This window comes from Amphiprion ocellaris, chromosome 12 (assembly GCF_022539595.1).
Source record: "Amphiprion ocellaris isolate individual 3 ecotype Okinawa chromosome 12, ASM2253959v1, whole genome shotgun sequence".
Classification (NCBI taxonomy): domain Eukaryota; kingdom Metazoa; phylum Chordata; class Actinopteri; family Pomacentridae; genus Amphiprion; species Amphiprion ocellaris.
Window position 1 is genome coordinate 8,901,418 of NC_072777.1, and position 24,554 is coordinate 8,925,971.

The 24,554-nt window shown below is 39.6% G+C and overlaps 1 protein-coding gene across 3 annotated transcripts in view; it reads right to left on the reverse strand.

Annotated features, from left to right (window-relative positions):
• kif26aa (kinesin family member 26Aa) overlaps nucleotides 1–24,554 on the reverse strand; it is a 115,484-nt gene that overhangs the window by 39,753 nt on the left and 51,177 nt on the right. For 2 of the 3 annotated variants that reach the window (XM_055016090.1, XM_055016089.1), the window contains exons 5-6: nucleotides 13,335–13,527; nucleotides 3,005–3,202 (exon numbers count right to left, since the gene is read on the reverse strand). In XM_055016090.1, coding sequence (XP_054872065.1) covers nucleotides 3,005–3,202; nucleotides 13,335–13,527 — 391 coding nt within the window. Of the gene's footprint in view, nucleotides 1–3,004; nucleotides 3,203–13,334; nucleotides 13,528–18,453; nucleotides 21,384–24,554 lie in introns of those variants that run through there. The other variant, XM_055016091.1, reaches the window with a different exon arrangement.

Sequence of the window (24,554 nt, forward strand, 5' to 3'; positions counted from 1 at the left end):
ATATTGAAAGCTTAAGTTGTTCTGGCTCCTTTCGACGCAAAAGAACAGCGGCTCTATTCCAATCTCCCTCCAGATGTTTTAGTTTCTCACCCTATCTCTTAGGTTGAGCCCAGCCACTGTGCAGAAGAAGCTCATTTCAGCTGCTTGTATCCATGATCTCTTCTTGTGGTCACTACCCAGAACTCTTGACCATAGGTGAGGGTTGGAACGTAGATGGACTGGTAAACTGAGAGCTACGCTTGTCGAGGATGACTGAAAAACCCCAAACACTCAGTGACTCCGGTTACACAACTAAAGATGCGTCCAGAAGCGTCAAAAGATGTATTTGTACAGGCTTATACTACAATTGCTGCACTAGAACATCTTGCAATGCAATACTTATTACTTAACTGATAATGATTATGGACTTAGATGAGCCTCTCTTATGTGAAGGTACAGTGTGAGTTACTTCAGTAACATCAGAGGTGTAATGCTTTGTGTGACACAGTGTTAAACGAATACATGACGGTCTTGTGATATTTTGTTATCTGCCCAATATTACGGCTTGCTGAATCAGAATTTGTATGCACTTTGATAGAGCTTGGCAGAACATGCAATATGCAGATGCTGACCTGCTGCTCGTGTATGAAACAGAGTCCTCCAAGTGAACTGTAAAGTTGTCTAATAACAGCGACGTATCTGTACAGTTGTCTATGTGCAGGTCTGCAAGGGAATTTAATCAAGAAAATGCTACATTTGGCTGTATCAAGTCTTATTGCATTATGTCACATCATGACATGACATGATTAGTTTCTTTTCTTCACTCCTGGATCAGTTTTGGTGTTTTTACTGACAGCGTGACGTCAGCATGTAGTAGAGGAACTGATAAAACCTAAAGAAAGCAGATCAAACCAGATAACAGTGAAAGAGTTCAGGTATGAAAAGTCTCCAGAGCTCCATCGGCACCAGAGACCTCGATGGTTCTCAGTAACGTCAGTTTAACTTTGGACTCGATGTTCTTTCAAAGCGTCCAATCAGAAAGTTTCACCCAAAGCTTCATCTTGTTTGTTGTTAACCAGCGCCGGGTTAGCAGACTGAACAATGTGTTTTAAGGCCTTCGGGCGTCATTAGGTCAGGTTGCTGCGACAGCATTTTAGTTTCTTCATTATATACAATATGATGGGATCTGACACATTTTGCTAAGATATAATAATCTGGCATCATCAAATTAATGAGTACTAGTCTGGAACCTCTGTGACATAGCGCCGAGTGATGGATGATTGTTAACAGGCTTTAAGAGCAGTTTTAGAAAAAGAACCTCTAGTTCTTCCAGCACGGACATAATCAAATTCAAAAGACTGCAGCCATCTTGGTTGTTTACCAACATGCTGATGATGCTCCTCTGTATATTCCTTGATCAAACCTGCATCATATTAGATAACGCCTGTGATTGATCCTGTGTGGGTCATGCCAGGTAGAGATCTGTCTAAATCTAAAGATATTAATACAACACAGAATCCAGAGTAAAATATTGGTTCAGTAGTTGAAATAAAAACCAACATGCTTTCCTAACTCCAACTGTTCCCATACATCTGCACATCTGCTGCTTCCTGACGGTTCCTCACTGCTGTGGAGGTCTGATCTCATCTCACACAGATTAACTATCACACACACTCTGATGCAGCTGCACCTCCTGCTGTCATCTGAGTCTCTGGGGAAACAGAACATGCTGCAGAGGTGACACCTCGCTGATGAACAGCTCAAACTTTGGCTGTGTGCCTTGAATGTATATGTCTAGACATATACAGAACTGTGTAAAAAACGTTTTAGTCATTTAAAATGTTCAAATTCTTCTCCATCTTCACTATGAGGTGTCTGTTCAGCAGATTCATTTATACATTCTGTCACCTCTGAAAGCTTCAGTGCTGCAAAGTACTAAAGTACAAATTTCATGGACAGTATTTGTGCTTCACTTTCAAGGCACTTCATGCTAAAATGTACTACTGTCAGAGGAAAATATACTTTTCTCTTCACTACATTTGTCTGTAACATTTCTATGCAAAGCATAAAATATCAAACAATTCAGCATTAACTTCTGAACCTCAATCAGTTTCTGTTGTTGCTGCGGTCACATTTTTACTCACTGTGGGCCCATTTTTCACTGAAATGTAAAGGCTGGCAGCTCTATGAAAACGGTACAACCATAGCTAGAATTAGACACAACTCAGAAGTGTCTTTTGTGAAGTATAACAGGTTAAAATGTCATAAATCTGAAAGAAAAAAAAAACATTCCATTATTTTGTTTACTTATTTTACAAAATTTTAAAAAGTCTGGAATCAACATGTACAACATTATTCCAAGAGTCCACTGGTGTTACCAGTTCTGTGAAATAAAAATGTTGGTGCCATATACTAGAGATACAGCTTGCATTTGTAATTTGCTTCCTTACTTCTATCTGTTGTGTGTAAACAAAGCCTGCAGTTCATACAAGTCTTTGAATTGTAGTCACATACCTGTAGGTGACAGCTGATTCACTATTAACCTCTTTGTTTTGTCAGGGAGTCCAGAATTTTTCGTTTTTTACTGACTGTGATTACAGCAAGGCTTTAATTTTTGGCAACATTTAAAATGAGAAATGTAGAATAAAATAATTTTTAACAAATATCACCACTTTAAGCTTGGATTTGGTCACATTTCCTGATGGACCGACACAGATGAGCAGTTCAAGCATCATCAGTGAGTTCCAAATCCAACTGTTATTACAGTTCCTGCCTCTGATAAATGGTGTCATTTTATTTTATTGATTTTGTAAAGACAGCATGCTTTTCAAACCCACTGGAAGGTTTAGAAGCTCAGGGGGGTTTACACTAGATACAGAACTGATATCTGCACTTTGGATGAAATTCATCTGATTTTTGAAGCATCTTCCCTTCACTTTCACTGCCTAAATTTCTTGAACAGGACTATACAAATTAAGTTACTGATTGCACGATGTGAGTACTTGTTTTTCAGTCTTTGTCCTACCTGTGAGGCGTCCTGTGAGAAGACGGCGTCGAAGGTGAAGGTCTTGGGTGCGGAGGACGACGATCTTCTCTGGGTGGCAGAGAGTCCTCCGGTCTCGCACAAAGTGAGCTGCTTCTTTCTGCCGTCGACCTTCAGGAAGGACATGGACTCTGAGGACTCGCTGCTGTGGACCGAACAGATCCGGACCATCACTCTGACCTGCAGACAGACAGGAAGTCCACGTCAGAGGGGCAGGACGGCCACAGTGCGAGTCCAAAGCGTGCTAAAGAACAGAGTTCTGGGTAAATAAATAAGCTCTTCGCTAAAGGTTATCAATGTCAGGCCTCACTTGTCTTGGTTGGGACCCACTGATCTGTGAACTAGTCTTAACCTTCAGAAGTGGCCTGAGCTTTACTCTTTGAAGCATTTTCACATCTTAAGATGATAAATGAAGATAAAAACTTTTGTTTTCAGTGGTTTGATGCTGCCTACTTCATTTCACACACTACATTTGACATTCTAAGTATTTCAGGCGCACTTGGAGGAGTGATAGACTGATTATCGGCCTGGGTGATTATTGTGGCCGATATTTGGGTTTTCTCCGTTTATGGTATTGGTAGATTATTGACCGATTATTGATAAATTAAATGTGCTACTTCAGGTGGGATGCGGTCTCCTCTCTTTGTCCGTTGTCACTCTGTGGTCTCAGAAATATCTCTGAAGTGCAAAAACTGAACAAACACAAACTGCCATAAAGCAGGAAATTAGCTTCTTTCACAGTGGCTAAGGCTACGCTAACGGCTAGCGTCTAGCGTCTAGGATAGAAGGCAGTAACAAATTACCCTGAAACATAGTCTGGAAAATAATAATTAATAATTCTTTGAGATTCGGATTTTAGTGGGTAATAAAAGTGATCAAACAGTGAAAGATTAAGAAAAGAGATAAGAACAGCAGATGTAGCTGCAGGAGACAAACTGATCAATCTCAGTCGAAGCAACATAAACAGAAAGTTGAATCAGTCCTATTTATATTTTACATATTCAATTATAGTCAACCTTATTAACAAAGAAGTCTGTTTATGAATGACAAGTTCCCCGTTATCACATGCTGTCCGGTTCCAAATATCGGTTATCAGTCTTTCTTGATTCCCAATAATCGGCATCCATATCAGTCCTAAAAAACCCATATCGGTCGATCCCTAACTTGGAGATAGCAGGGATTCAAGCTAGCAACCTCCTCCTGACCTCTGACCTGCAGCAGTTTGTGCCTCTCAGCAGAGATCAGCCTGTGGCGTGGCGTCGTGACTCTGATGGGTTTTTATTGGCCTGTCACACAGCTGCTGAGTCGGCATCGAGGAGGTCAAGTTTAAAGCCAATAACAATCTGAGACGCAGCACTTTTTTAAATGATGTGTCGTTGCGATCCAGCGAAGCGAATCATCAGCTCCTCTGTCACCAGACAGGAAGGAGGTGATCTCCAGTCTGGAACAGCTGCACGTCCTTTACAGCCACAATCTGACAGACTTGAATGGAATTTCTGTTTTCCTTCTCTGTTGGTCGCTTTCATCACAAAACCACTCCATGTATTTACATTCAGCAACAACTTTTTTTGTAGTTTCTACAAATATCCAACAGCTGGGTAAACAGCCGGGTTAGTACCAGTTTAAGAACAGGTGATTGAACTGTCAAAATGAGGAAACACAGCTGCTCTGGTTCACATATACAGTAATCGGCACCTTTTTAACAGGAAACTTAAGTCAAACTAATCAACACAATTTCTTAATTCTTAAAAACCTAAAACTTCTCCAGCATTTCTAGAATTAAGGGAGAATTTTGGATGATTTCAACCTTTCATGCTGTTTTTGTAGTGAATTTATTATACAACAACCATGACCTTGATCTCACTGTTGTCATAGCCTGGTTTTGATGGCACTCTGTTAAATTTACATTCCTTGGCTGAGGAGTTCCTGTTATCTTCACGAGAAAGCTGAGGCTGTAGGATGGCTGCTACAATAACTTGCATTGTCTTGTTTGAGTCTTGGTCAGACCTCTGATCCTGGTGAATGAGCTGAAATATTCACTCAGCATTTCTCATCTTTAACATTCTTTGTTCTATTTTCATAAAACACAAAAGACATGTAGTATCTGACCAGAGATATATGTTCAGTTCAGTTCAGTTTTGTTTGTATGGTCTTGATTGCAGTCTGGGTTATCCTGGGACATGTTACACAACCCATATGTCTGAAATGCTCTTTATACAATAGTTAGGCATAAGCATATTTCAGATGAATCAATAAAGTAAATGTAGGACTGAAGTCTGGAGGAGGACTGCGATACTGCTGAGCTTCAAACAGCAGAAACGAATCGAGGCTCAGTCTGAACTCCGCCTGACATCTCTGTGAGCTGATAATGAAGTCTTTACACTCGAAATCGGCTTTGGTTTTGTTCTCGATAAGCGAGGGCTGCTTCATTCATGATGAAGCTATCCAGCCCACACAGAGAGGAGCCAGAGTCCACAGAAAAAAGACTCATTTTAATTTATTAAACTCATTAAGTGCTGTTGGTTCGGAGGGATGAAAAGCAGCTCTGAATGTTAATGAGAGAAAAGAGGACGTGAAGAGTTCATCACAAACTGCTAACGGACAACTTCCTCTGATCATCTCATCTCATTTTAGCTTCCAAATGTTGGTCAAAGAGTCAGTTCATCAGTTTTCATAAAGTTTTTCTCTTTTTAATGAAAGTCAGTTTTCTGGAAATATCGCACAGTTAATGGAACAAACAACTTGATAGAATAAATATTAAGAAATAAAATGTTTTCCATGAAATTTCTTCACTTTGAAAAAGGTTAATTTGAGTTACAGAAAGAGGAAAGAAAGAAAAGGGATAAAATAACAAATAAAGGAACTGACAGAAAGGAAACACCTTTATATCAAGACTAAAAAGACAAAGAAGAACAGAAAGGTCCTTAAAAATCTGATCTTTTGTTTCAGATCAGTGAACTCCAGCATCACGTTGGTGCCGCCATGATGAACAGTTTTTACTCAGATTTTTACAACAACATAAAAACCTTGAACAAAGCAGAAAGACACGATGACATCAGCTGCGGCAGCTCTTCATGTTGTGAAAAACAAGACGATGTCAGAATCATATTCCAGAGATCTCATGACTGTTTCCTGCAGACTGACAGCACAGAGCTGCTTCAATGGCTGTTTCACTCTCGTGCACGTGTGTTTCCATGGTTACACCTACACAGATCCTTGACAGCGGATGTCCAGAGGGTGGATTTTGATTTCTAAAGTCAGACGAAGCACCAGAGTCTGCAGGAGAACTGAGAGCTTCACACATCAGCTGAGGTGTGACTGAAGCATTTACATGCTTTATTTTGGCAAAAGTACCAATAGAGCAAAAAAAAGTAAAAATACTCCATTACAACTAACCTGCACATAAATCCTACTTAAGGAGAAGTGCATACTTATTACCAGCAAGATGTAGTTAAAACACTAAAGTAAAAGCATTGATTCGGTTTTTCTACACTGAAAAATGCTCTGAAATTTTACAGTGAAAAACCGTCAAACCATGACAGTAAAAATCTGTAAACTCTAAAACAGTTTGAGACAGTTTATTTAACGCTGAATCACCGTAAGGAGAAAACTGTATTTAAAAAAAAAAAAAAAAAAAAAGTTCTCTTGAAAAAGTTACGTCCCCCCTCTCCTGCAGTTATTTAATGGAAACATGCCATTTTATGTATAACACCAATACTGCAATTTTTGCATTTATTTCTCAGAAAGAACACCAGTTTTCACAGTTTCCACTGAAAAATACTGTAATATTTCTAACAAGTGACGTGGTGATTTTTGCATGTATTTCATGTAAAAAATACAGTTTGGACCTGTCAAATTGATGAACAGACATATGGTTTAATATTTATGACAGCTATAACTGGAATGCTTGTGTAGAAAATGTTTTACCGTGATTTTACGGTAGCGTTCTGGCAACCACAGCTGCCAGAATTTTATCATAAAAATACCATAAATACCTTTTTTTTTTTTACGGTGTAACTGATTTAATATAATAAATGACAGCATTAGAATATTAACAGTGAATCATCAGTGTGTTATTGTTGTAGCTGCTGCAGGTGGAGCCAGTAAAACTACTTTAGATACAGTTCTATATACAGGGACAGCAGATAAATCTGAGGGTTCATCAGATGATTCATGGAAGAGGAAAGAAGAAAAACAGTTCTGATACACCAGTCAGTTTTTGGAAATCTTGCTGAGATATTAGATCTCTGGAATATTTACTGAAATGACACCATGTGAGAAGTTTAGAGGGAAAAATCACAATCATGTCAACTCATAGACATCAGACATGTCATGTAAATATGCGCTGTATTTTAAAGGTTTGTTGCCGTATTATCCATTGTGTAAAATCTTCATCTTAACACTAACAAAAGCTGTTAGATAAATGTAGTGGAGTAGAAAACGCACTGTAAATATTTTTAAACAGTTTTTACCATCATTAAAAAAAACTGCTATTTTATAGATTTTCTTAAATTTGCCAAACTACAAGTAATAGCTTGTGAAGTCCATTACATTTATATATTCATTTACATTAAAAAACAAACAAGTGCCAACATTAAAAATTTCACATATTTATTTAACAGGTATTTCACTTTCTTTTTGAATGTTACAGTATTCCACAGTTTAAACCATATATTTTTTCTCACATCTTTGCTGCCAGATTTTTTTTATACAGAATTTTTTAAAGTGTAAGTCTCCGAACAAGTTATTTAATTAATTTATTTGTGTTAAAGTGTTGAAAAGTCTTAAATATAATTTGGCAAACACTGGAGCCAAAGAACCAATCTCTTTTTCAAAACAGTAGTTTGTCGTTTTAGAATGTGTGACTGTAAAATTGGCACAGTTCTCCTGTATTTACATTAGCTAAAATATCATTATTTTGTTTACCATCATGTTGACTGCTTTACAGTCTTTAAATATTATTGTATTCTAATGTCTTTTAACATTTTTTGGCATCTTACTGCCAGAAGAAACAAGTTTTCTTTCTTAATTTTTTGGAATTATTTTTTACCTTTTTTTTTTTTTTTTTTTTTTACAGGGCCCAATATTTCCCTACAAAATATGGGAGAGTAGAAGGATAAAGTAGAATAAAATGGAACTACTCCAGTAAAGCAGTTGTATGTGCATTTACAGTACCTCTGTCAGAAAAACCAAGAGCCCGTTTGTTACATATTATGAATTTCATAACAGGGAACTACTGTCAAACAAATATTAACATAAAAATTAGTTTTCTCATGTATCATTAAAACAAGCTACTCCTCGGTTTAATGAGCTGCTGAGTAAATATTCCATAACGATGGTGGCAGCAGTGAACAGCGAGTTTCCCCTCAGCTCAGTCCATCACAGTGTTTACGAGCGAGTCACAGAGGGATGTTTCCTCTGCTGTAAATACAAACTGCTTCACGGTTTATGACCAACAGGCAACAATAAAACGCGTCTGAGAGCAGCAGGAGGAGGTCTGAGTGGTTTGAGCCTCAGTTAGAAACCCTCAGTGGGCCTTTAAACCGGACCATCATCCTCACCGTACCTGCCTGAATATGAGCCATGTTTGTCCTGCGATGAAGTTTAAAACAGCGAGGGGTGGTCTTAAATGTCAGAGACAATTAAAGTAGCAGTGACTGTTGTATGATGGGTAGTTTGAAGGCTGCCGAGTACTTTCAGTTTTAATACTAGATCTTTTAGAGTCAGTCAGTGTTTTTTAGTGCAGTAACTGCATCGAGTTTTACTGCTACGTTTCGTTCACCACTGCTGATTATTTCATTCAATAAAAACTTAATGAAGAGGTGGAATAAATTAAGTAGTTAGCTTGTTAGCTTAGCTCTGTCACGGCTCTGCAGAGCTTTGTAATTTCAGCTCATTAAAATGCTGTTTTATTTCTCGTTCCTCGACGCTGCAGCTCGTTAACTGGAGCCCAGATGTTCTATTAGGAGGAAGAAGATCTAAACTCCTGGAGATGCTGCTTGGACGACAGATGAAGGAGAATCAGATCAGGGAGAGTCCAGATCGGCTCATGAAGACTTTAAAGCTGAACTACAGACATGCAGTGATTAGCAGCTGCAGAAGGCAGCCAGGGAGGAGGAGAGGGAACATTTTTCTACTTAACGAACCACCGGCCTTCTGCAGGTCTTTAAGTGTCTTAATAAACATCACATTCAGTCCCCTTACTAAGGTCTTGAATGTTATTTTGTAGCTGCTTTACATGGTAACATGAAGAAAACAGCACACCTTTTGCTACAGATACTTTCAAGTGTCACTCCTTCATTCCATTTCCCATGGTTATCCACAATTCTTTTATCTTTTGTCATTCATTACTGTCTGTCAGACCTCCCTCTTACCTTTCGTTGTCGCACCTTTCCTATTTGCATCTGTCTGCCAGACCTCTTGATTCAGTTACCTTTTGTTCTTTGTTATATTACCCTCTGTTACTGATTGGCAACCATATGCAAATTAACCACTATTCATCATTGTATTTACATACGGCCCCCTCCCTACTCTCTGACCATCCCTATAAAATGTGGACTTTCCAAATGTTCTGGGTCGGTTTACCTTCACCTTCATGCTCTGTGTTGGTAAACCCACCTTATGCCAATAAACGCCCCACTACAGCAAACTTCGAAGGACTAAGAGTGAAATTTCTTCAACAAGCCGTAATATTTGACTGTCACCAGACAGTCGTTGAGAAGATCAACCATTCACAAAATGTTGATTTTAGCAAAAGCTTCAGCTGACAAATTATTTAGACTCTTAATTCGTCTTTCACTTTTCTGCTGCTCATCTCAGCTACAGACAGATTATCAGACAAAGGGCCTCTACTCTTCCCATTCAAAAGTTCTCTGGCCTTGCAGTCTTTTAGATTTTAGGTGAAGAAACCTCACATAGAGGCAAAACACAGCTGCAAAATCCTGACAAAAAAGATGGTATAAATGTTATTCATGTAATTAGTAAAGCCTGCTGATTGTTGCAGTTTGTTTTCTGTCATTCTTCATGTTCGACCAGTATACTGTAAAAAAATATGTTTTCTAACAGTTTTAACTGTATTTGTTTGAACAACTTAGTGTTATTTTACAGATTCTCAGCTATTTTAAATGGCTGATTACATCTAGTAAGATCACAGTAAATGTTTATTAAAAATAATTAATTAAAAGCATGCATTTACTCTTAACCATACAAAAGCAGATCAAAACTAAATATTGTCCTCATCAAAAATCAGTATTTTTTAATCAAATTTATTGGTTTTTGTTTTACAACATTTGGCATTAAAAATCCATAATTTTACTGTACTTCAGTCAGCTAAAAATCTAATTATTTAATAGGCTTTTGCCATTATTTTCACTCATTTAGCAGTTTTTTGAAGCATATATGTTTTAAGCATCTTTGCTGCTGGATTATAACCATTTATTTCTAAAACTGTGAACAAGCTATCTAATTAATTTCTGTACAGCATTCAGTAGTCTGAATTTTAATTTGGCAAACATTGCAGGAACCCTCAAGCCAGAGGACTGAGACAAAAATATGGCGACTTCATTGAAATGATTCCTTGTTTCAGAGGAGCCAGAAGGGATGAGAGAGGAGATCTGACATCCTTGTGAACAACAGTGAGACACTTGTGATCATCGCAATATGCTTCCAGCAAACTGTAAACTGGCACCAGACAGTCACTGCCAGCTTTGGCACACATGCAGAAAGCACACAACAACATGTGGCTCTTTCAAGTTAATTAAGGGGATATCTGAAAAGCCGTCCATAGGTTAAGTGTGTGATTGGGGCCACTTGGTTGTGACCTGCGCTGAGCTCGATTCAGTCCAATGTGTCGGGTCAGACGTTAATCACTTCACTCTGAGCTGACGGCAGCAGATCTGGCAACACCGTCAGCTCTGACAGCCATCGTCTGATCTGCAGCCAGCAGCAGAGTCCAAACACTGCTAACCGTGTCCATAAAGACATTACATAACGTCAGCAGGCAGGAGTCCTGCTGGATCCAAAGAAACCCAGAAAGCCCCGTTAGCGGCGCTACAGGCTGCAGAGGAGCTTAAAGTCTGATCAAATAACATCTCTGCTCTGAGACGGGTCCAGAGGGTGGCATCATGGAGTCATTCTAATCTGAAAGGGTTCATCCTCTGGAAAACAGAAGGACAGCAGGACAGTTACTGCTGATCTGACTTAAAGAGCCCATACTAGGCTGTATGGGATTTTTAAAGCTTTTTTTGTGTGTTATAGCTTTTTTGCTTGTAAAGGCTTTGCAAACGTACAAAATCCGAAGTCCACATAAAGGGGAGTTACTCTCTGCTTCATACCTGCCTGCAACACTTTGTTTGAAGTCCAGGCGTTTCTTCTGTTGCCTACTTACATCACCATGTAACACATTTGCATCACACCTGCCTATTGTTTGACCCTCAAATGATTGAGCAGCTGCCTCAAAGTCCAACATTATTTCCTCAGTCCAGCTGTTTCAGTTACATCTCACTGTCTACACTGAGAGATCTGAGGTTATGCTACCTAGCCATCATTACATCACGTTCGTCAGGCCAGCTGACCAATCACAGAGCTTCTTGGAGGGAAGGCTTTAAAGAGACAGGAGTGCTTCAGACAGAGGAGTACAAGAGGCGCTGCAGCAATGTACAGAATTAGAAAAATCATGTGTTTTTGAACATTAAAGCAGTTAAACAGAGCCAACAATTGAAATTATAAACCTATAAATGTGCAGAATAGGGGCTCTTAAAAAAGGGGAGATTCGGACCCAAAAAAGCAGCCAAAGCACAACTCTATGACAAGCTGGAGTCTGAATATCCAAGAAAGACGAGACAAGTCAGAGTCAAGGCCAGTTCCAGAATTTGAAATACACACTAACAATAATTTGTGCACCAAAGTTGGACTTCAGATCCACAGCTATTTCTGTTAGAGGACTGCTTCGTCATGACGCTCTGGACATTTTTCCAAGGGGACAACTGTTGCTGTAGGACCTTCCTGCAGATCATCAAAGTCCTGATGGCAACATCTGCTTTAAAAGACACCTTCAGGAGGATGACAGCTGGTCTTCTAGGTGTCATTGTGAAGGTGGGACAATGTTTGTGAATATATTTGTTAGGTTTCTGTCAGTATCAGCTATTCATGATGGAGGCAAAAAGGAATACATAACACGTGCACTTTTTTAAAGGAGTAGAAAGTCCAGAGTGAGAAGAGACTTGCTGAGTAAGTTGCCAACTCAATTCTTGACACAAATCTAAGTCAAAACTTCCTCAACCAGGAGGAAAAACTGAATCAAACCACAAGTTAACATTGTAGAAGATGTGCACTTATAAAGCACTTTTGTACCCTATCAGACAGCCTATACCTCTCGTTCACCCCTGACACTGATACTCATCCATTCACAGGACCAAGACAAGTTCCAGTTAAAACACCTACGAGTGTCTGAGCGTCTTTACACAGAGATAACAGCATGTGATATGTATATTTGCATATTCTCAGGCGAATATTTATGCACTTTTACACATTCCTGAAACTTGCAAATATTTCTTTTCCTTTTTTATCACTTCAGATTCCCTGGTATTGCTACACTTGCTGTTTATTTGACTTGGAACACTTAATGTCTGTTGACCTCATTAAGATTTCTCCACTTGTCTGCTTTTTTTGTAATGCACCAATGTCAAATTCCTTGTATGTGACTTGTACTTTGATCTGCAGTTGGATATGATGAGATACATCTTCTTTGAGACCAAGACAAGTGTAATTGTGAACATTCAAGAGGAAGACGGGTCAGAGCAGAAACACTGACAAGGCTCTGGAGGAGATTTAAATGACAGGAGGAGCTCGCCGTGGCAGTAATTATTACTGAGGAGAAGCTGATAAATTACCCACATACACTGTAGACTGGATTAAAATCACTGAGCAGAGCAGGTGATGATAAAATCTCCCTCTACAGACAGAAAATCAACCTGAACGGGGCTTCAGTAAGAGATAAATGTCTGAACAGAGACAGCATGAATCTATTTGCTCTGTAAACCGTCATAAACCCGCTGAATGAAACAAAGACGTTCAGCGACTGTTTGCCTCCGTCACACTGACTCATCAGTCTTTCAGCCCCCTCATGGTGAAACAGAAAGCTCCCTCATCCAGTTGACCCTGTGACCCCTCCCTGCCCACCGATCCCTCCGCTGCAGACGTTTCTCACAACCTGCCGGTCGAACAAACCGGATTCATGGGATTCCAGCAGCCTGAGAACCATCAGATCTGGGCTCTGATCTGCTGCAGGCTTTTCTGGGCAACAGCTTCTTACCTTCCCCATCCCCGGCGTGTCCTTGACCTTGGACCCGGCTCGAAGGAGGCATGGTGGGACGGCGGGCGGGGAGAGCTGCAGGGCCCCGCTGAAGCCGCCGGTGTACAGCAGCAGTCCCGGAGCCTCACCGGGCGAGGAGGGCGGGCCGGTCTGGGACTTCTTCCTGCGGGACAGACTGAGCTTCTGAGCCGCCCTGAAGAGAGAAAACACCAGAGACGCAAAGATTCAGCTAGAAGTCTTCATGTTTAAAACTGCTGCACAAATGCACTTAAACCTGTCTGTCATTTACCTCTGAACCCCAAATATGCTGACAAGTTTGAAAGGCATGAAGTCTGGTACCATTTATCAGATTTTTTGGGATTGTGGGATTTTTCTAACACAGTTGACAGGTATCATAGTTGACATTTTTGCTGTTTTTGGGCCTAAAATCAACATGGCCGCCTATAACCAAACACCACATGGCATTTTTACAGAAAGATTCTTCTAAAATATTATATGTACAATTGAGTAAAATTGAAATTGAAAGTTATTTATAAAGATATTGTAGTAAACCTGTTGACATGCGATAAATCCACACTTGACTCACACACTATTTTATATTAAATAACTCAGAGTCTTGGAGTCTTTTCTTCAGGAGGAAATGACATCATGTGGAGCAGGTCATGTGATCTGGAATTAACACACTTCCTTGAGAGGTGTTTTTGTAATGGGTAACTTAGTTGAAAGTGATTTCTCAGACAGATAAAATGTGTTATTTTCCAAATAAAATTTGATATGTTGCCAAAAAGAAACTATCTGTCATGATTATCTGAACTTAATAAAAAGAACACAATCAAAACAATTTTTGAATAAACTCATTTTATTGTTGTTTAGCTAATTAGAAAGCTTGTTTTAAAGTCTGGCAGTTATTTAGTTGATATTTTAGTGATATCCAGTCATTTATTAATATGTGATTGTTTCCATGATAAATAATTATGGAATTTGTAAAGACATGATCATAATGAAGATAAAAAATATTAGTTTTTTTTAAACTTTTGATAAAAATGTATGCAAGATATATTCCATGGACTTCAAAAGCCCCTCAATTATATATTGATTTAATACATAATTTCAATTTTTGGATGGACCATGAGTAAAGTTTGGATGGACAAACTAATTAAGCCTCAGCTTAAAATCATGATATTTCCTAACAATTTAATTAAATCTGCATGTCTCGATTTTAAATAAACAAAATACATTAACCAAATTCTGCAAAAACACAAAAATTAAACTGTGCAAATATTCTTTACCAACAATCATTTGATAACAATTCAAGTACTTCTAGGCTGAATTGCAGGCTGTGTTAATTAAACATGCAAGTATTAAAATATCTATATGATGTGAAGCCCTCATTTTGTTCCAGTTGGTAACACCTGTGGGCATCGAAGTTTCTAGAAATACAAACAAAAATTCCTCATAACTGATCTGGTAGAAAATGAAAACACTGAGTCTTCATATTTTACAGCTGCAGCTGCAAAAATTTGTTCATGAGGATAACTGCTGAGTGGCTTAAGTTTTACCGTATGGAGGGAGTTTGATCAGTTTATCATCAGTTCATCAGGTTAAAACCAAGGAAATAAGCACTGCAGGTAAAATCTGTAGATATGAATGCAGCTAAACCTACATGCAGCAGTATCTATGCTGTGCGGTTCCACAAAGAATTACGTTTTTCCCTCAAAAAAATGTGAAAAGGTTGATGACAAAAATGTAAAATATGTTTGTTGGGGGAAAAGAAAAAAAAAAGAATCTGCACCAGAGTTGAGGGAGCAGTGCAACAGTCACAGACAGGAAAGGTACAAACTAAAGAACAAAACAAACTAACGGAAAGGGAAACAAAAAAATAACAAAAATGAAAAGAAACTCGTACAAAAATAAGAAACACAAACAGCACAATTAAATGCAAAGTAAAAATAAGGAACCCGACACAAAAAAACAGAAGCAAACAGACAACATCAGCTATTTCTATGGATTTCACCTTATAGTTCTAAGTCATATTTTTTGCTTAATCCTAATTTCTGTGTTATTGCAGCTTACATGGGATGGGTTGTGATCAAACATTCTGTACGTTTTTATGAACAGATGAATTTCACCCTGCAGGACTTAACAGGTTCTGATCTCAAAAAATGTCAAACACAAGGTGAGAAAAAGAGGAGGAGGAGGAGGAGGAGTGTTGGGTAAGTGGGGGGTCGAGGAGGCTCAAACTCAGATGATTAGAGAAGGAGAGATTTCCCCTGCACTCCTCCTCCTCTTCATCCCTCCATCCTCCTCTCTGAGGCCAATCAGAAAACAGAGCGTGTAATTACAGCTTCCATGAAGGACGGCGGGGAGCAGCCTTGGGGGATTCACTCAGTGTGTGTTATTTCAGCCAGTCGAACGTTTATCACCAACAAACTGTGGAAACACAAACTGCAGCGCTACAAGGTGAACGTGTACACGTGGGTGTGTGTTAAACGCTGACATTTACACTTCGGCGCAGGGAACTGGGTGCGTTGATTCAAGCAAAGCACAGAAACGAAAGGAGAAATTTAAGCAGGAGAGACAAAAAATCATCAGGAGACGGTTAATTCACACAGAGCCACAATGGATCTGTTTGGTTCAATTACAGTAACATATGGCAGGACATTTCTGTGTACTGTAGCTATTTGGGTTCTACTGCATTCCCCTGAACGTGTTTACCTGCGGGAGAGTCGAATGAAGTTCAGTTTCTGCTGCTCACAGCATTAAAACATCAGCATTTCCATGCAGAAACACTGTTCCTGTGCACAATTCACAGTTAACAGCTTCAGTCTGACTACAGTAAACCAGGTGAATAACAAAAAGCAGGAAAAAGAAGAAAAGGGGAGAATTCAATCGATACAGGATGAAAGACATTGAAAAGTAGAAGGCTCAAATGTGGAAGAAGGGAACTGAGCAAACAGGGAAATGGAGAGAAGATGACAGAGAAAGAGTACAATGGTGGAAGTTGTAAAGCAGAATGTGAAGGAAAAAGAGGCTTAAAACCTCCAGCACCCATCAAACTGCAGCTTGACGCCATGACTCAGCTGCTCTGAGCTTATCTGGATCTACAGCAGCGCAGCAGAGACTTTCAACTCCTCAGAACAAAAGCCTCAGCATGATTCTGGGAAAATGTGCATCCAGAATTATTCCTACACCAGACATCGACTGTAAAGAGGTGAGAGATAGTCGACCAGGAGGGAGCGAGCAGCTGAAGAAAGGGAGGTCTTTTAGGCTTAGGGTGTTTGGGTGAGGTTGGTGGTCTGATCAGCGAGTGGTTTTAAACTCTCAGTTTACTAAATAAACCTAATGGTCAGACTGGCTGGTCAGGACCGGGTATCAGCTTCTGACCGTATCCCTACATCGTATCCATCAGTTCCCCAAAGGATGTCACTAATAGGCGGAGGTGGTGGGGAACATAGAGTCATTGGCATTCATAGTCCATGAAGCCCATCTCATGAGGCCAATCAACAAGGTGATCCTCACCACCAGTGCAGACCTGGGAGACCAGAGGCCCAGGTTGTCCAGTGCACTCAAACAATGGGGAAAGAAATGGAGGGTGCAGGAGTTCCATGATCAAAGGGATGATAAGCTGCTACAATTCAGGGAGGTTTGTAAGCTCCTGGTATCAGCTATGCAGTAAAAGACTTGTGCTCCACTAAATCCACTTATCCATTATTTGGATTTCATAAAACCACAGCGTCTGCTTCTGTGTTGACTTCTTGTGTTTATTGCGGTGTCATTTTCCGGGTGATTCACATCTCTGCTGCTGAAAACCGTTGGCTGAAAACACATTTTGCTGATGGTCAGGCTGAAGAGTCAGCATCCTCTGTGGATGTCGTGTAAAATACTACAGGACACGGCACCATGCAAATATAATAGGAAATCATGAGCTGTGAGCGGCATTATTCACCTGACAGGCTTATCTAAATGACTTTATTAATGTGAATGCTTGCAGTTAATTAAAATGAAAATGGCTCAGGAATGTCAGACAGTGTTCACACCTGCACTCACACTGTCATTTGCTGCACAGAAAATCACTAACCTGGATAAGGGATGTCAATTAAATGTCCTTACCATGATTATAACATGGGAAACCTTAATACCTTTTAAGACGGTTGACTTTGTGGTGTTTATGGCATGACATTGCAAGCCAGATTCAACTAAAATATCCATTCAGCTAAGAGATCTCCTTCCTCTGGGTCACCTGTGGATGTCTGGTCTACATCACCAGGGTGTCCTTTTACATCCGACACTAGAGACCATCACTTAAAGGTGACAGGATTAACCATATACAGCTGCCTTTTATCATGTCAGTGTCTTGACTGACTTCAATATGAAGCTTTATTATGAAGACATGGTCAGAAAGAAGAGCGGGAGTGGATCAGTTGGCTGATTTGTTTTTGATCTTCCACTTTTATGCTTTCATTCTACAACATTTCAGGTCTTCATTAACCTAATGGACGCTCACACACTGAAAAGTAACACATTCCTACACATTCAGTCAGTTCTGTGTGGACACTCTGCCACACCCGACTCCAAAGTGGATCTATCATGACGATGTAGAGAAAATCAAATAGCAGAAATCACATGGAGGCCTATTAAAAAAGAATTCCCAATGAGGATTTAGCAAGTCATCAATGGTAGAAAGTTTCCAACTTGTGAAAAACCTGCAGAAACTCAGATGAGTAGAACAATCCAAAGGATTTTTCCAGCCCAAGAAAACCCTTTTTGTTCAATGTTTCATGTGAGCTGAAGACATTCACAGGACAGAAACATTTTAAAGAGATGCTGTTAATAATGGACTGTAATAAATAAGGCAGCCTTGGAGGGAGAAACTGATGGGGTTGGGCTCATTGTACAGCCGAGCATAAATGTTAACATTCCCTCACTGCATGGTTGACTCTTCAGCTATACTCACTACACTTGGAGTACATCTTTATTTGCCCCATGAGCACATTTCTTCATTTGTCATCTTTTTTAATTCCTTTGAGCCCAACAGCACTCTTAAATCAAATGCTAGTTTGAACCAGATCAAATGAAATTCATGTTTCCTGTTGAAAAAGATGTAAAAATGATTACTCACAGTTCCTTCCAATCCATTATCTGCTCAGACTTCTTCGCCTTGAAGAGGAACCGTGTCCGAACTTGTTCTCATCCATTGCAAAGAACCGCACTTATTCCGACAAGAAGCAGAGAATCATGGATTTACAGGAGGAGAATCTGATGAATTATCACCGAGTCTGAGCAGCGATGGAAACTGTTCAACGGTGGAACATGGCAGTGACAAAAATCAGCATGTGGAGCCACTGGTGTCTCAGAAAATTGAACTTTCCAAATCAGAGATCAAACGGTATCCAGAAAATAGAGTTTTCAAATAGCTTTAGAGCAGCTGTTGGATCCAAAAACCACAAAACGTGTTCTGTGCAACAAGCATCCAAAAGTGTCTGGTCAGAGTCCATCAATAACCAGTTGACATGTAATTGTTCCTGAATATATTTTTACAGTGATCCACATTTGTTTTTGTCCAAATATTGTTATCATTGTGAATCATATGAATAAACTTCTACTGTATCAGCTGTTTATTGGGATTAGTCCAGTTGTCAGAAGCTTTCTTGGTTGAAAAAGTTCTGGGAGTTTTACAAGTTTTTCTTTGCCAATCAAATCTGCCTCTTCCAGCAGAAATCCAATGGAACAAATGGATCCTTGAGTTGTTCCCATCAAACCATTCAGCGATTTTCTTTACAATATTAACGGGTACAACAGCTGTCAGTCTGTTGGTCATAAAATGTAACTGCAGCTCTAAAATATCAGGAAATTGGCCTGTGAAAATTTGTGAGTTTCTAAGATTTCACTCAATTAGCAGGTCAAAAATAATTTAACATGCTTCAACAAACATCCAGCAATAGAAATGCATCTGATCCATCCATCCATTTGTCTTTAAATGATCTGTTCTTCAATCCGTTATGGAAATCTAATTAATACGACTCATGCCAAACTCCTTTTGCAAATTTCTTTAAAATAATCCATTAAATCAATCAGTATATCTAATTTACAGCATCAGTTTTTTCTTAAAATATCAGTAAATTGGTTATCAATTTGCCAGTAAGTGCGTTTTTAGCAAACTCTAAAGGAATTTGGGCGTTTTCAACGATGTCTTTTTCTTCATAAATGAATTTAAACTTTTAAGGTATAAGTGAATGACTGGTTTGACCAGCTGTACTCTGTTTTCAAAGAAATTCTTGCTAGATATCTTAAGGAATATGCTATTTTTCCTAGACTTTGTTCCATTTATAAATGGAAAACGTATCCTTTAAATGTCTGTAAACTAAACTGCCTTTGTAAATGACGTCCATCCATCAGTAACTTGTCTTAAAGTGATATTTAGGTGACTCTGCAAGTCTTCCAATATTTCACTTGTCTAAACAACTCAAGCCACTTTGACTCTTAGGCAGCTTGATAGGTTATTGGTCATTTCTGTCAAATACGTTAACTAATATAGAAGCTTTCCATGATTTTACAGTGTCCAATAATAAGGAAATAGTTCAACAATCCAAATTAAGTCTAAAAATATCAACAACTCCTATGGAAAAGTGTGAGTTTTTTAAGATTCTTCCTGATTTGTTAACTAAAACTGCTCACATGACTTTCATTTTCCAGCCATTGGCCCACTTGTTTCCTCTTACGGGAGTAATTCATGCCAAATACCTACAATCTCTTCCCTCGTTCCTTTCTTCTCTTTTTACTTCGTCACACAAACATATGTCCATCAGTCCAGATCTTCATTAAACTGACCTCCCATCCATCAGGTAATTCAAATATTTCTATTGTCACCGAAGTCCAATAGAAATCAGACAATAAATCCAACTGCGCAAATCTGTCCTAAAAATTTCAGGTATCATCTGTAAATTAATGTCTCCTGTTTTAAGCACTGAACGCCACAGAGAACATTCCAACAGGTTTTAATTAGTCAATCAGAACAACGATCACATCGCATCGTCCTTCACAGATCAGTAAACTTTCCATCCGTGTCCTCCAGTTTCATCTCTCACACGTGGAACAGAGTCGGTCCGACGGCTGGAAGTTTTCAGGGAAAAATTGTTCAAGTTTCTTTCTCAGACATGGTCTGGAGAAAAACGGAACAAAGTTCTGCAGAGATATGGGGAGCTTCGGCTACGTTTGTCAATGGAAAATGCTTTCGCTGCCAAGAATCTGACAGTTCAATCCTTCTTGTAGTGATCCATCCATCTTCACATCGATCCTTCCGTCCTTCAGCCAAACACTGCACCACATCTTCACCTGTAAACCTTCAGGTTCTCCGTCCGATCATGAAGCTCTGACTTCACGTCTTCTTTTTGTCCCACAAGTAGATGAAATCGTTCACATCTCTCCTTTTATTCCAGTTTTCTTTCCCCCTCTTACTGAACCATATTTCTACTTTTCCAACTCATTTTTTTCCTGTTCGTCAGCCTTTCATTCCACTTTTCCCACTCTACCTCTCTTCTTCTTCTTCTATTTCTATCTTTTCCTCTTTAACCTTTAGCTCTTCTTTACCTCCGTGTATCTTTCCCCATCTTTTCTCCATTCTCTATCCACTCACTTTACTTCATTTCCCCCATTTTCCCATCCTCCATCTTCAATTTTTCCTTTTGAAAGGCTCATTTCTTTTAATTTACCTCCCTGATTTTCCTTTTCTTTTCCTCCTTTCTTCCACCTCTCCTTTTCCTCTCCCTCTCTCGTCTCTCCTGTAGCTCCTCAGTCTGTTCCTGCAGTATCGCAATGCTAGTCCTCTCCACCCCTCCTGCCTTCCTCCTCCTCTTCCTCCTCCTCCTCTAACTCCGATAGAGAGAGAGAGAGAGAGAGAGAGAGAGAGAGATGGATGAAAGGAGGCGGCAGCAGCAGCACAGGAGGGATAGAGGACTGAAACAAGAGGTAGAAATAAACGAGTGAATGAAGAGCTGGTGGATTCCTGCCTCTCGCTGCTGTTGTTGCTCGGAAACACTGGCGAAGCTCCAACCTTCCTCCCTCCTTTCCTTCCTTCCCTCGCTCCCTCCCTCCCTCCTCCCTCCCCTCCATCCATCCGTTCATCCGTCTGCCTCCCGCACCTTCCCTCCCTCTCTCCCCCCCTCCCTGCCTCCCCTCTCTCTTTTCACAGCCCCGCCTTCTCACCATGTCGACTCAAGGCAGCCGTGAAAACCACTGTTTTAAACCCCCCCAACACACACACACACATACACACACACACACACACACACACACACACACACACACACACACACACACACACACACACACACACACACACACACACACACACACACACACACACACACACACACACACACTTGACATGCTACATGAATACTTCATGAGATGACAGACACCCCCACTGCTGGACTTCAAAGACACTCAGCATATGTGTGTGTGTGTGTGTGTGTGTGTGTGTGTGTGTGTGTGTGTGTGTGTGTGTGTGTGTGTGTGTGTGTGTGTGTGTGTGTGTGTGTGTGTGTGTGTGTGTGTGTGCACGTGTTGTAACCTTGCTGAGAACCTGCAGGTTGGGCGGCTGATACGAAACAACAGATTTGCTGATGGATAAGGGAGGTGATGGTGAGCAAACACTGTAACTTCAGTTAGAGCTGCAGCCATTTGTCAATTAATCGATGATCAGTCAGTTGACACATGATTAACTTGCTTTCGGTCATTTTTTTTAGGACAAAAAAATTAATTGCTCTGTTGTATACTTGTAAAATAAAATGTAATATAGAATTTTTTTTATTCTCCAACAGGCTGAAGCCCCTTTCAGATATGCGCTCCTTTCCGTTAATTTGACGGCCACTTAGCGTTTCAGCTTCATGTCTGAATGAACACCTTGGTTACGTTTCTGTAAAAATCACGCTGACAGTGTTATAAGATAACTATGAAGTCCTGGGTCCTCATTTACATATAAAACTGTTCTTATATACTTGAATGTAGTCTTTAACTCCCACTGGTGTGCATAGTGTCTCACTATGTTCTTACATTAGCTAAGTTCATCTCCATAATTAATAACTCTGTAGATCCTCAGCATTAATGTGTATTATAGTCAAGTAGCATTTTAAATAATTCTTGTGGGTTTTAGTAAAGAGTATGTAAAGCACTCAAGTACAGTGACACTTTAAATAACAGGCCAGGTTTATAACTGCAGTGTTTAGTCCAATTTAACCTTTTATACTGGAAGGCAATTTGGCCCACGAATGTTGTCTGAGATGTGTTGTATAAAAAGTCTGTCTTTGCTTCACTGAACTTGCTTATGTTACAGTCTTAAGTTAGGTTATGTTATGCTGCAATCTAATTTATTTGATTTAATTAGTTTCTATGACTCCGCCAAGGAACAACTGAGTCATTGTCAGTCACTAGTGAACACTACGTCAGCTGCCTGCTGACGATCACATGATTGCAATTCTACTACAAATCGACCTCTGTGGATTTACTGGGACTTATCCGTCGGAAATGACACAAGGAACAACTGATTAAACTGTGGGGGTGTTTCTGAGTCCCATCAGTTCCCACTGCCCACCACATATTTAGGTCACATGATTCGGTATCCATACATAACGTACACATGCATAACACACGCCTGTGTTCAGCACAAGGTCATTTTGTTTGTGAGAACATGTATACTAACTGATCACATTCTATAGTGCCGTGATTTATAAGATTTCAGCCATCTGAAATGATACGACTGAGCAGCCTTAGCGGAGTACTGCGCTATCTGACTGCTTTTCTTGTGATTTGTCTAGTTTAACATTTGTTATACTGAAAAGCACTTTTTCGAAAGGTGCTTCACAAATGAAATTATTGATGCGGTCATTCCCATTTGAGTTATAAAAGATGCTAAAATTCCCATTTGAAATACCTGTGAACTATAAATCTCAAATCAACCTAAACTGGTGGATCCTGCTTTGTGATTTCCATTTATATAATGCAGTACAAATGAAAAATTAGTCAGGAAATGCCATGAAGCAAAAGACAAAAGCAAAGAGTTTGTAAAACGAGATCACATGTGATCGAGGTGTTTCCACTGCAGCGAATGAGGCGTAGCAAGACAGAACTGTGGCTGAAACAAAAAGAAATGTTCTGACCTTAAACTTCCCATGACAAAAGGAATCATTTTGCCACAACTACATTTTCCAATTTGACACACATTACATCCACTTTTTAATTTAAAATATCTGCAGCTAGTAGACGATCTTTTCATACTGTTCGTAAAGTTCATGCAAAGTTCATCACCGACTTCGACGGACACTCTCCAACTTAACCAGCAGAGAGATCAGATATGTCAGGCCTAGACTTTGCTTCGAGATAAGATCCTTTCAAAGGAAGGTTTTATTACATCTGATCAAAAGTCCATTTCATAAATGAGGTCAAATGATTGTCCCTGATGTTTCTACAGTCCTCTGACCTCAGCAAGACAAACATCTGGTGTCTGAAGATAATAGAATATCAGGCAAAAGAAGATTAAGAGAAATGAATCAAGAACCGATCGAATCTTTTCACATGCACCAAATAAAAACAACATTTACGGTTTCTGTAGGTTTCAATGACAGATAAGTATCTTCAGGCTTCAGACTGTTGTTTAATGAAAAGAGGGAACTTTAAGAAAATCTGATGGTGTTGCTGTATTAAATGTACTTTATAGTCCCGAACATAGGACGCACCAGAAAGACTTTTTGAGGACAAGCAACACTTTGACACTCGTCCTGTTGGGAAAGTTTCCTTGTTAATCCAAGGAAGAGAGTCTTTTCTGTGCAACAAGAGAAGTACATCAGACCCATATTAGTCACACACTCTCCTCTCTCCAGTCAGGCTCCTGGTGCTCTGAATCACTGAAGGTGTTTTCATGCAGGAAATTGTGTATTTATTGGGGATTATTTTCAGATTAATTCACATTTGGTGTTCCAGTGACTGAGGACTTATACAGTAAACTGACAGAGTGTGAAATAATGCTGACCTAGTATCGCACAAGTACTTACTGCCATGCAAGTTTATTACCACTAAGAAAAAAAAGGTTATTTATTAAAGTCTGCACTGTGTGGAGATGCTCTATAATGTCCCTCAGAGGACTTTTGGTTCCCACCTGCTGCTGAGTAAAATGCGCAACATGTGACCAACAGACGATTAGTGATGAGTGGAGGAAATCAATGCTGC